We start from the raw sequence: 12,819 nt of genomic DNA on the forward strand, positions 1-12,819 counted from the left end.
CCTCACACAGGTTTTAGCTAAGTCTTCCCAAGAAGGAAGAACTCACAGGTGCTATTTATGGAGTAAATGTGTATTAGCAGCCCCCACAGGAGCTCCTTTATCTCCCTAACACCAAATTCTTCAAGTTGCTCAATGTTCTGTACAGATTGCTTGCTTGGATTTAAAAAAATGCACTATAGAAAGGTGAAACCTCTCTGAAGCTTTTGACATTACTGTTTAATTAGGGATGTGCTTAATTTATCTCCATGTGCACATTGATGGCTACAGAGGAATGGCCAAACTACTGTAGAGGATTTTGCTTGAAAACCAATAGCTAAAGGCACTACAAGAAACTTTGAGAGGGGCTTTGGACAAGGGCCTGTAGGGACAGGCTAAGGGGGAATGGCTTTAACCTGACAGAGGGGAGATTGAGACAAAATACTGGGAAGAAGCTCTTCCCTGTGAGGGTGCTGAGGCGCTGGCACAGGGTGCCCAGAGAAGCTGTGGCTGCCCCATCCCTCGCAGTGTTCAAGGCCAGGTTGGACAGGGCTTGGAGCAACCTGGTCTAGTGGAAGGTGTCTGTCCTGGGTTCAGCTGTAGCAGTTATTTTTCTCCTTAGTAGCACTCATGAAGCAAAGTACCCTTTTATGTAGTTATATGGACTTTAATAAAATATTTTGGGTTTATTTTGTCCTTTTCCAGTCACCTGTTCAAAAAGGGAAGCTTTTGATTTTCTTTCTCACAGTAAAAGGGCACATTTGCTTCAGTGTACAAGGACAACATTCACTGAAAGGTCTCTTTTCCTCTAAGTGCTCCATAAAGCTGCCACATACCAGTGGCTGTGCTTTCACCTTCTTGTACACACTGTAAAAAAGAAAACTTTAAAACAAAATGGTTCTGTCTCAATAAATCATACAAGAGAATAGCCAGAGCTTGTCTAGGCAAGATGAGGCAAGACGAGGCAAGAATCCTTAATCATTTTTAGGGTCCCTTCCAACCCAAATGTTCTATGGTTCTGTGACCTTAACTGGCTGGAAAATTTAAATCCCCACTGTAGCCTCAGCCTGAGTAATTCTAATAAAGGGCACTTCCCACCTGGAAGAAAATGTACCCATATCACCTCCTAGAGTGCTTACTGTACAAATGGGTCTATCTGGTAATAGTTCTTTAAGTATCTTCACCAAGTTACCTTTAAGCAGCACAGGTAACAGATTTTGCACACGAGTTCCTAGAGCAACTAAACCTCCTTCCCACTTTCTAAAGATTCATCCCAAGTGATAAGGAAGGGCAGAGCCTTGCAGATGGCAAGGCTCAAGTTCTTCAGCATGGGACTCACGTCTTCCCTCAAGACTTAATGCTGTCAGCACACAGCAAACAACCTCAGCTGCACTGTCAGCATGAGTACTCACACAAGAAGCTCAAATGGTAAAGAGGTGCACGCAAACACTGGTTCCAAGATGAAGCACTTAAAAACTGCAACCACAGCCAATACAAAGTGTTTATTCACTGTTGAGCAAATCCAGGCAGCTGCAGTAGGGTATCAGCTTTTTTGACACCCTCCTCCCCACGCAAAAGTCACCCAAGCAAAGGCAGAACAGTCTGGTCCCAGCTCTCATCCCAGCGTAATTGCCTGCATGCACGGAGGTTTTTCCTGAAGCTGTGGAGTTTGCCTTCCAGGGCAGGGAATTCTAAGAAAAGCATCTGTAAGTTAAATGGAAAACCACATTAAAATACCATCATACCACGTTTTAGGCTCATTCTAGCCTCCCCAGCACGAACGCTGAACTACAGTGCTGCAGGAAGAAAGCACTCTAATGTCTGGTCCTATAACAGTGACAACATTTAAACCAGCTTCAGATTCATATTTGAATAGAAGTGAAGCCAGTAAGATTCCCCAGGCAAAGCCATATCTTCAGAGAGTGCAAAACACAGAGATAACAACACATATGGACAGGCAGCTCCCATGGTGATGCCTCTGCACTTACAGCTAGTGGGAAAGAAAAACCAGTCTCGCCTTTACCTTTAGTTGTGCTGCAAGTTCATCCGAGTCTCTGAATATCAGACCATTTTCATTGTGTTTCACAAGTTCATGTAAACTGTGTACACAAGCCACAGAAGAAAACGTGAGAAAAAAAGCAGGGAGTGGGACAAACACAACTAAAAGTTGCCCATTGCCACCCAAAACTTCCATCATGCGGGAAGTCTTGATATGAGCTTCACACCTGACCCCATGTGCTGGTCTGCAGCCCCAGAGCGATGTGGAGCTGCTGGAGCGAGTCCAGAGGAGGCCACAGAGATGCTGTGAGGGCTGGAGCAGCTCTGCTCTGGAGCCAGAGGCTGAGAGAGCTGGGCTGGTTCAGCCTGGAGAAGAGAAGTCTCCTTAAGGGGAGACCTTAGAGCAGCTCCAGTGCCTAAAGGGGCTACAAGAAACCTGGAGAGGGGCTTTGGACAAGGGCCTGTAGGGACAGGACAAGGGGGAATGGCTTTAACCTGACAGAGGGGAGACTGAGATGAGCTCTTAGGCAGAAGTTCTTCCCTGTGAAGGTGCTGAGGCTCTGGCACAGGGTGCCCAGAGAAGCTGTGGCTGCCCCATCCCTGGCAGTGTTCAAGGCCAGGTTGGACAGGGCTTGGAGCAGCCTGGTCTAGTGGAAGGTGTCCCTGCCTGTGGCAGGGGGCTGGAACTGGATGAGCTTTAAGGTCCCTTCCAGCCCAAACCTGTCTATAATTCCTTGAACATGGCATGAAGAAGGCATTTAAATTTAAAGAGTGTTTCTCTCTTCTATGTCAGGATATTTAAATCTACCATTACAGTACGGAAGTCCTCTCACTCTGTCTTTGGGCCACTTATCTGGACAAACTTTAAAAATTAGGGCAATTATTTACTTTAAGATTAACCCAGCAGGAAAAATCTGTCCACAAGCCAGTTCATGAAATCCTCACAGAGAATTTGTCTTCCTTTATTAAACCTTCTGCTTCCCCAAAGGCCATAAACTGTAAGAGTGACTAGACACACACTCCTTCCTGCACAGAACACAGACATCTGTGCAGAAGGAAGCTTCTTTTTAAAGGAGCTAATGGAAGCAAAGGATTACAGAGTAGCTATTTATTTAAGGCAAATGGTTGCTTTAAATGCTCCCAACTCTGTAGAAACTTGAGTTAATTTTTAAATTTAAAATAAAACAACCTTTACTTGCAATTTATGGACTAAAACATGATTATGGTGTGATACTGTCATGGCATCTGATACATGCAGCAGCTACTGAACTCTTGCTTCATATAAATGCTGCTTTGCATCATCCACTCACAGTGTAGCATCATAAACAAACTCTTACCATTCAAAATGTATTGCACACACAGGTAAACAACAGCCAAACATATCTACCACCTTCATGGGTAAATCCAAACCACTGGATGATTTATGGAGACACACACCCAGGTCTGCTGAGCCTGCAAAGCAAAGAGAAGAGAGGAGAGGCTGAACAGCAACTCTGCCAGTTTACTGCAAACCTTCCTGTTTCTGTGGGTGACGGGAGCTGGACATGAGCTACCTTCAGCACCAGACAGACCGACACCATTTCAAGCATTTGGGAAGGAAAAAAAGCACAGTGTATTTTGTGACTAACATCAGTCAGGATTTAGAAACACAAGTGCATGTTAGATTTCAGGGAATTTTAACATTTCAGGTATCTTAAATCAGCCTTTCTGCCTCTTTACCTGCTAAGAACCGATACTGTCCCGGAAAACACCACAATCCAGAAGGGATCACTGCATAGCTCGCTAGCGACCTCTTTCAGCTCAAGTGGTTCCAGAAGAGAGGCATTACAGTGTGATTTTATAGACGTTAGTTAAAAAGTACCAAGTAACAGTGTTTTACAGGCACAGAAATTGGCAGGCTCTAACCCTGCAGAATGCAGATCAAGTTGAATGTGTATTTTACTACTTTATTAAGCTTACTCACACTTTATGCTAATACAATGAACATGCTGAGCGAATACTATTCCAAACATACGTCAGAATTTTAACTACTTTTGGTTGCCCAGCCAAGTACTTTATGATTTCATGTACTGAAGTGACCCTGAAAGTCAACTGGAACATCCACATCCATGGGCACACTGTATTCCAGCTCAGTTAAAAGAAAGAGTACAAAAAACAGGCTAAAAGAGCAACTTGGGTACTACACCTACGTCTTGGGATAACAGTGAAGAACTCTAGTTAGAGAAATTTAGCTGGCACAAGTCAAACCCACAAATACCCTATCACTAAGCAGCAATTTCATTCACTTACTATATTCTACCAGCTCCTGTGCAAAGTCTCTGACAGCTCTCTGCAAACGTGCTGAGTAGTTTCTCACACATTCTCAAGCCTATTTCATAATCCACTATTTACCAAGCAGAAGAGGGTAATCCTCAGCTTCAAGCCATGGTGTACAGATTTGGATATGTTTGAAGTGCAGCTTGTTTATCAGCCCATTGTAGTAGTCCTTTAACGGTCCTTTACCTGTTTAAAAACAGGAAAAAATATGTCTAATATTTAATAAGATGACTGAAAACACTGTGGAATGTGCATGTGCCTATACAGCTACAAGCTCCTGTTATATCAGGTACCCAAAAGGATACTACACACAATCTTCAGAAAGACACATAAAAAACATGTCCCCTTTAAAGCCATATGAACACGGACTTCTCTCTTACTCAGTATTTAGAAGAATCTGCATCAATACAGAATCATCTAGGCTGGAAAACACCTTTAAGATCATGAAGCTCCACTGCTATCCCAGCATTGTCCAGTCCATTAAATGATGGTCCCAAGTGCCACATCCACACATCTTTCAATATCTCCAGGAACAGTGACTCCACCACTGCCCTGGGCAGCCTATTTCAATGCTGGACCACTATTTTAAGGAAGAAATTTTCTCAAATATCCCATCTAAACCTCTCCTGGTGCAGCTCAAGGCTGTTTCCTCTTGTCCCATCACTTGTTACTCGGGAGAAGAGACCGGCCACCTCCTGGCTCCATCCTCCTTTCAGGTAGCTGTAGGGTGTGATAACATCCCGCTGAACCTTCTCTTCTCCAGATTAAACCCCCCCAGTTCCCTCAGCAGTTCCTCATCACACTTGTGCTCCAGACCCTTCACCAGCTCCATTGCCTTTCTCTGGACCCGCTCCAGCACCTCAATGTCTCTCTTGTTGCGAGGGGCCCAGAACCAAACACAGGATTTGAGGTGCAGCCTCACCAGTGCTCAGTACAGGGGATTGATCACTGCCCTAGCCCTGCTGCCAGACTGGTGCTGATCCAGGCCAGGATGCTGTTGGCTTTCTCGACTGCCTGGGCACAAGCTGGGTTGTTTTCAGCTGCTGCTGACCAGCATCCCCAAGTCATTTTCTGTGAGCAGCTTTCCAGCCATTCTTCCCCAAGCCTGGAGCATTGCATGGGGTTGTTGTGACCTAAGTGCAGGACCCGCACTCGGGCTTGCTGAAGCTCATACAACTGGCCTTATCAGCCCATCAATTTCCTCAGTCTTAACCTGCATTCTGCCTACAGCCATGTGATAACCAAATAACTAATGACAAATCTGATCTGTACAATTGGCCCTTCAAAATCACACTAAGTTTTAGTTTGATCTTAACGAGAAAGTTAATCAAGGAATATTCACTCTGTCTACATAATTCTTTGGCAAAACTTCATTTGATGCTCCTCTTTTCCAGCACTAAATAACTGTTCTGCTTAGCACTCTGTCGTGGTTTAAACCTAGTCAGGCAACTCGTTCACTCACTCCCCCCCTTCTTTTCCTCCCCCTGCTCTCGGAAGGACAGAGAATAGAAAAGAATGCAACTCCAACTCCCATAGGTAGAGATAAGAACAGTTTAGTAAATAAGGTATAACATAAATCACTGCTGCTACCACCAATAATAATAATGATAAAGGAAATAGCAAGGGAAGAGAATACAACACCTCACCACCAGCCGACCGATAACTTGCCCCACCCCACCAGACCAAGCACCAACCAATACCTTCTCCAACCCCGCAGTCCCCCAGCCCTTCCGGGTAACTCCCAGTTACATCCTGGGCATGACGTGCTGTGGTAGGGAATACCTCTTTAGTCAGTTTGGGTCAGGTGTCCTGTCTCTGCTTCCTCCCAGCTTCCCCTCCTCCCTGGCAGAGCATGAGGCTCACAAAGTCCTTGGCCAAACCAAAACTTCATTGTTATCAGCGCTGTTCCCAGGCCAAAAGTCAAAACACAGCACTGCACCAGCTACCAAGGAGAAAAATGACTGCTACTGCTGAACCCAGGACACACTCCAAACATCACATCTTATGTTTCTCTTGCAGTAGCATCTCAATGCTGAGTATAAATTTTTTTGAGCGTGGAGTAATGCATAGCTGTACTACAGAGTGAGGCTGAAAGCTTCTCCTCTTTAAAGGTGTGCCATGACTGCATGGCTGTAACAGCCCAACTGTAAATCACTACTCCCTTGTGTCTTCACCATCAACACAAGAGTCAGCACAAAGCAGAAGTGGCAGTGAAGTCTTCTGCATTAGCACTGAAACAACTGTAACGCAAATAAACTATTACCTGTTATCACGCATACTAAAGGTGGAAGCTTGACTCCTTCATTGATGTACTGCTCATAACCTGGAGAAGATAAATAAAAACTGTTTAGAGCTGACAAATATACAGTGGTTTAAAAATGATCACAGGGTATTAACTGTTTAGTTTCCTACTTCAAGTAATTTCTTAATAGCATACACCTAGTAAAACAGGGGCAAACTCAGAAATCTTAAAACATGTTAAATGTTGGTGTTAAAGCTGAAATAAATAATGGTCCATTTCACACGCACTATTCATGAAGCATTTGTTTGACCACACACCACATCAGCTGCTTCAATATATCAAGTTCAAAAGCACAGCTGCAAAGTCTATGAAGTAAGACAAGGTGCTTTCCTATGAGCAGATGCCTATGGATAGTGTATGTAATAGCTTAGAAAACTGCAGTCCACAAGCCAGCTAGAAATACAATTCTCTGTGACAACTACTCTAACTGAATCCAGACCTTGCACTTCTCTAGTTCAGCTAGAGCTCTTAAACCACCTCTAATTAATCCAACACACCTTTGGATGTACTGCTCTTTAGCAAACCCCTTCCTAACTGTCCAGAGTACAACCATTCCCCTTGGAATAGGCAAGATTAAATCCTTCACACCTACCTTCTAAAGCTTTTAAAAGGACTGAAAAGTCTTCATCCTCTGAAAGAGAAGGCTTTATTAGTGACATTCATATTTCAATCATTTATAATGAATTACTGTCATTAAATAACCACAACTAAAACTTTCCTCACCTTCCCCTACGTGACTGAAGTATGGACTATGCTTCTGTTTAAAATCTGCTGTAACCATTCTCATAAATCTATAACCATATCATGTGCTTATTTGCTCACCTTACTGGCCACACCGCAGACAACTGAGCCCAAATACTATACACCCTCAAAGCTATCAAGTTAAGACTTTCTAGATTCTAAAGGTAGATAACTCATGGTAGAAACTGCCCTGTTAACTCAGATGTACAGACAACCCTGCCCATGGTTACTAGCGATGGATTTGTTTACACACATTATCAGAAATAAAGGATCAAATGTTTTATTTTTTTAATCTAATTTACACCATCATGCAAGAAAACTGAAGTTAAAAGTAGGAAATTTCTTCTAATCATTCCTGAAGCTCAGCCTCTACAATTACAAAACAGCTCTACAAATAATTCATTTTTAGTCACCAAGATAGATAATTTACAACTTGTCTTCAAATTCTTACAGCCAAGAGATGGCTCAGGGCAGACCTCGCAACAATCTTCTAGTACCCAAAAGGGCCAACAAGAAACCTGGAGAGGGACTTTGGACAAGGGCCTGTAGGGACAGGACAAGGGGGAATGGCTTTAACCTGACAGAGGGGAGACTGAGATGAGCTCTTAGGCAGAAGTTCTTCCCTGTGAGGGTGCTGAGGTGCTGGCACAGGGTGCCCAGAGAAGCTGTGGCTGCCCCATCCCTGGCAGTGTTCAAGGCCAGGCTGGACAAGGCTTGGAGCAACCTGGTCTTGTGGAAGGTGTCCCTGCCCATGGCAGGGGGATGGAACTGGATGAGCTTTAAGGTCCTTTCCAACCCAAAACATTCTAGGACTCGATGAAAAACACAATTTTGGCACTGGTGACATGTGCCTCTGCAGTGTGTCAAGCGTGAGGAAGTACAAAGAGCCCTTCTTTTCTCTTTTGTTAAATAGTGGCTAAACATTAGAAATAACCCTCTCTGTCTCCACACCTGTCCAACTTGTGCTGCTGATGAGAAGTGCTGGCCGTGTTCTGCTCTTCTTCACGTGTCCACTGCTTCCATCCACTTCTGTAAAGGCTGATTTCTCACCACTCCAACTGACAGACTCTGTACTAAGGAAACAGAATTTTCTGAGGATGGGCTACACAAACAGCCAGCACACACAGAGGCAACACTACCCTGAACTGACCTGCATTTCAAAACACTTTGTCAGATTTGCTGCTCAACTTCGCTAGAAACACAGTCATTACAATACTGAGCTGCAGAGAGAAAGAGACCTGATCATAAGAGAGATCATTTTACTCTTTCCTGTTGCTACCAAGAGCCTCCTGACACTAATGCTATGGGCACAACTCCACCTTCTGACAGTGTTTTCCTCAACAAGTTGAGAAAACAGCCAGCCTCTTTCCAGCTCTGCCTCAAACACAGAGTACAGCATGGAGCCCAAGAGTGCATTTTATTCGATCAAACTCAGAACTCATTTTGTGGCAGTCATTTCCAAAAAGAAACTGCTACATACTAAAGCTTTCACATCTTTTTCAAGCACTAGTTTGGTAAAGTGACTCCCCTTATAAATCTGTTATAGGAGACATTCTACACAGAACCAGAGGAGAATGTTTAATGCTTAGACCAAGATCCTGAACATTCTCTGTGGTCAGTGAAAAGAAGGGATACTACAAATGAAGCCAGCCACTGTCCCCCAGCAAAATGGGAACTAGACAACTGCTAAGTCCACCCTAGAGAGATCCTACTACAGATTGCCTCAGTGCTTCTGCCAACTGCTTCGAAAATCAAACACTTCTGTTATTTCACACGCCAAGCACTGTGTTACCACAGTTCAAGGATTTCACTTACTCTGGCCTTTCCTAAGGACAATGAAGGTAACTTGCACAGAAGCAGCTGTTGGCTAAGGGCACAGAGTCCACTCTGCCTACTGGTGCTCAGTGACTCCTGACCCCATGCAACAGTGTTTCTGGTAACTCAGTGCAATGACTCTGTTATCCCTTTAAGGACTGCAACTGCACACTTGACTTACACATACCGTGGTTTAAAAGGCTCATAGTCTTCAGCAAGTTTCATGTACAAACGATGTTGAAGTTCTAATGGTGTTTCCTTAAAATAAGCAGCTGGCTTGTCATAGAGCGTTACTGCCCTGAGATGGAATAAATTCACAAGTTCAGTAAAGAACACATGTAACAACATATATATGGTGCAGTGACAGCCTACAACAGGGTAACGCAGAAGGTAATTAAGTAAATCAACCAGCAAAATCATTGATTTTTGAGTCTGACAATTTTCTGTATTCCTGAAGTTTGCTGGGATATACCCAGGGGGACATACAATTGTACAAAGGCCCCCTTCTCCTGTGCACATCCAAGGGGTGTAATGCAACTGTAAGAACTGCAGGCATCACAGTCCTGACTTTTCAACTTACTTGGTAACTGATCCTGAGCAACTTGGATCTTAAAGCCTTCTGACTGCAAAACAAAAACTTGTAGGGCAGACTAAGTGTTAAGAAATGCAGTGATGTCTGCTTCATTCTGATTCTAAGGAGCTTGGGAGCAAACATCCACAACCCCCAGCCTGCCACCTTCTCATCAATGCAGTGTTAATTATCATAGAACAGTTAGGGTTGGAAAGGACCTTAAGATCATCAAGTTCCAGCCCCCCTGCCAGGGGCAGGGACACCTTATGCTGAATCATATCACCCAAGGCCTCGTCCAACCTGGTCTTGAACACTGCCAGGGATGGAGCATTCACAACCTCCCTGGGCAACCCATTCCAGTGCCTCACCACAGTAACAGGAAAGAATCTCCTCCTTATATCCAATCTAAACTTCCCCTGTTTAAGTTTTAACCCATTACCCCTTGTCCTATCATTACAGTCCCTAATGAAGAGTCCCTCCCCAGCATCCCTATAGGCCCCCTTCAGATACTGGAAGGCTGCTATGAGGTCTCCACGCAGCCTTCTCTTCTCCAGGCTGAACAGCCCCAGCTTTCTCAGCCTGTCTTCATACGGGAGGTGCTCCAGTCCCCTGATCATCCTCGTGGCCCTTCTCTGGACTTGTTCTAACAGTTCCATGTCCTTTTAATGTTGAGGATACCAGAACCGCACACAATACTTCAGGTGAGGTCTCACGAGAGCAGAGTAGAGGGGCAGGATCACCTCCTTCGACCTGCTGGTCACGCTCCTTTTGATGCAGCCCAGGATACGGTCGGCTTTCTGGGCTGCAAGCGCACACTGAAGCCGGCCCATGTTCATTTTCTCATCAACCAACACCCCCAAGTCCTTCTCCACAGGGCTGCTCTGAATCTCTTCTCTGCCCAACCTGTAGCTGTGCCTGGGATTGCTCCGACCCAGGTGTAGGACCTTGCACTTGGCATGGTTAAACTTCATCAGCCCACCTTGCAAGTGTGTCAAGGTCCCTCTGGATGGCATTCCTTCCCTCCAGCGTATCGAGTGAACCTGTCCTGGGTTCAGCAGTAGCAGTCATGTTTTTCCTTTGTGTTAACTGGTGCAGTGCTGTGTTTTGACTTCTAGTTTGAGAACAGTGTTGGTGAAGCCGATGTTTTCGGTTGTTGCTAAGTGATGTTTACCCTGACCAAGGACTCTGTGAGGCTCATGCTCTGCCAGGGAGGAGGGGAAGCTGCGAGGAAGCAGAGACGGGGCGCCTGACCCGGGCTAGCCGGGGAGGTATTCCATACCACAGCACGTCATGCCCGGGGTGGGGGGTAACTGGGAGTTACCCGGAAGGACAGGGGCTTCCGGGTGGAACTCGCTTTCTTGGCCGGTGGTATCGTATTCTCTTCCCTTGTTATTTTCCCTTATCATTGTTTTAGCTGATAGTAGCGGTGGTGATTTGTTGCTGGACTGTTCTTGTCTCAACCCGTAGGAGTTGCACTCTCTCGATCCTCCTCCCCGTTCCTCCGGGAGCGGGGAAGGGGAGAGCCCCAGTGCAGGGTGGGGGGGAGACGGACACGGACCTCGATTGTTGTCAGCTCGGCACCACTCACTGGGAGTGAGTGAACAAGTTACCTGACTGGGTTTAAACCACGACAGAACAGCACAGCTTGGAGTCATCGGCAAACTTGCTGAGGGCGCACTCAATCCCACTGTCCATGTCAGCGACAAAGATGTTGAACAAGACCGGTCCCAACACCGATCCCTGAGGGACACCACTCGTTACTGGTCTCCAGCCATTGACCACAACTCTTTGTGTGCGGCCATCCAGCCAGCTCCTTATCCACCGAGTGGTCCATCCATTAAATTGATGTCCCTCCAATTTAGAGACAAGGATGTCGTGTGGGACAGTGTCGAACGCTTTACACAAGTCCAGGTAGATGACATCAACTGCTCTACCCCTGTCCATCAGTTCCGTAGCCCCATCATAGAAGGCCACCAAGTTGGTCAGGCAGGATTTCCCTTCAGTGAAGCCATGCTGGCTGTCACCAAGCACCTTGTTGTTTTTCATGTGCCTTAACATGCCATCCAGGAGAATCTGCTCCAAGATTTTGCCAGGCACAGAGGTGAGACTGACTGGTCTGTAATTCCCCGGGTCATCCATTTTCCCCTTCTTGAAAATGGGGGTTGTATTTCCCTTTTTCCAGTCATCAGGAACTTCACCTGACTGCCATGATTTCTCAAATATGATGGCCAGCGGCTTCGTAACTTCATTTGCCAGCTCCTTCAGGACCCACGGATGGATCTCATCAGGACCCACGGACTCGTACACATTCAGATTTTTAAGATGGTCTCGAACCAGTTCCTCTCCTATAGTGGGCCCAAGGTCTTCATTCTCACAGTCCCTGCATCTGCCTTTCAAGACTTGGGTGGTTTGGTCAGAGCCTTTGCCAGTGAAGACCGAGGCAAAGAAGTCATTCAGAACCTCAGCCTTCTCCAAATCCTGTGTAGCCAGTTCTCCTGAGAGCTTCCTGAGGGGGCCTACATTCTCCCTAGTCTGTTTTTTATTTGCTATGTACCTGTAGAATCCTTTCCTGTTATCCTTAATACCTCTAGCTAAGTTTAATTCTAACTGGGCCTTAGCTTTCCTAACCTGGTCCCTAGCTTCCCGGACAACATCCCTGTACTCTTCCCATGCCACCTGTCCTTGCTTCCACTTATTATAAGCCTCTTTTTTTCATTTGAATTTTCCTCAGGAGCTCCTTATCCATCCAAGGAGGTCTCCTGGCCCTCCTGCTGCACTTCCTTCTGGTTGGGATGCAACACTCCTGAGCTTGTAGCAGGTGATCCTTGAATATCAACCAAGAGTCTTGGGCCCCTCTGCCCTCTAGGGCTGTATCCCATGGAACCTTCCAAAGCAGGTTCCTGAAGAGGCCAAAGTCTGCTCTTTTGAAGTCCAGGGCAGTGAGCTTGCTGCACGCTCTTCTCACTGTCCTGAGGATCTCAAATTCAAGCATCTCATGATCGCTGTATCCAAGGCTGCCCTGGAGAGTCACATTTCCAACGAGCCCTTCCCTGTTGGTGAGCATGAGGTCAAGCATGGCACCTCTCCTTGTTGGCTTCTC

The 12,819-nt window shown here is 45.7% G+C and overlaps 1 protein-coding gene across 3 annotated transcripts in view; it reads right to left on the reverse strand.

Moving 5' to 3' along the window:
* Positions 1 to 1,462: 1,462 nt before the first annotated feature.
* ALG1 (ALG1 chitobiosyldiphosphodolichol beta-mannosyltransferase) overlaps positions 1,463 to 12,819 on the reverse strand; it is a 68,766-nt gene continuing 57,409 nt past the window's right edge. For 2 of the 3 annotated variants that reach the window (XM_061473887.1, XM_061473886.1), the window contains 8 exons: positions 9,330 to 9,446; positions 8,285 to 8,406; positions 7,185 to 7,223; positions 6,554 to 6,613; positions 4,366 to 4,476; positions 3,312 to 3,426; positions 2,000 to 2,075; positions 1,463 to 1,680 (listed from right to left, as the gene is read on the reverse strand). In XM_061473887.1, coding sequence (XP_061329871.1) covers positions 1,555 to 1,680; positions 2,000 to 2,075; positions 3,312 to 3,426; positions 4,366 to 4,476; positions 6,554 to 6,613; positions 7,185 to 7,223; positions 8,285 to 8,406; positions 9,330 to 9,446 — 766 coding nt within the window. In that variant the 3' untranslated portion in view covers positions 1,463 to 1,554. The remainder of the gene's footprint in view (positions 1,681 to 1,999; positions 2,076 to 3,311; positions 3,427 to 4,365; positions 4,477 to 6,553; positions 6,614 to 7,184; positions 7,224 to 8,284; positions 8,407 to 9,329; positions 9,447 to 12,819) is intronic. The other variant, XM_061473888.1, reaches the window with a different exon arrangement.

Source organism: Pezoporus flaviventris, unplaced genomic scaffold (assembly GCF_033815535.1).
Source record: "Pezoporus flaviventris isolate CSIRO_AGI_PZ_B2104156 unplaced genomic scaffold, CSIRO_AGI_Pfla_v1 ptg000078l, whole genome shotgun sequence".
NCBI lineage: Eukaryota > Metazoa > Chordata > Aves > Psittaciformes > Psittacidae > Pezoporus > Pezoporus flaviventris.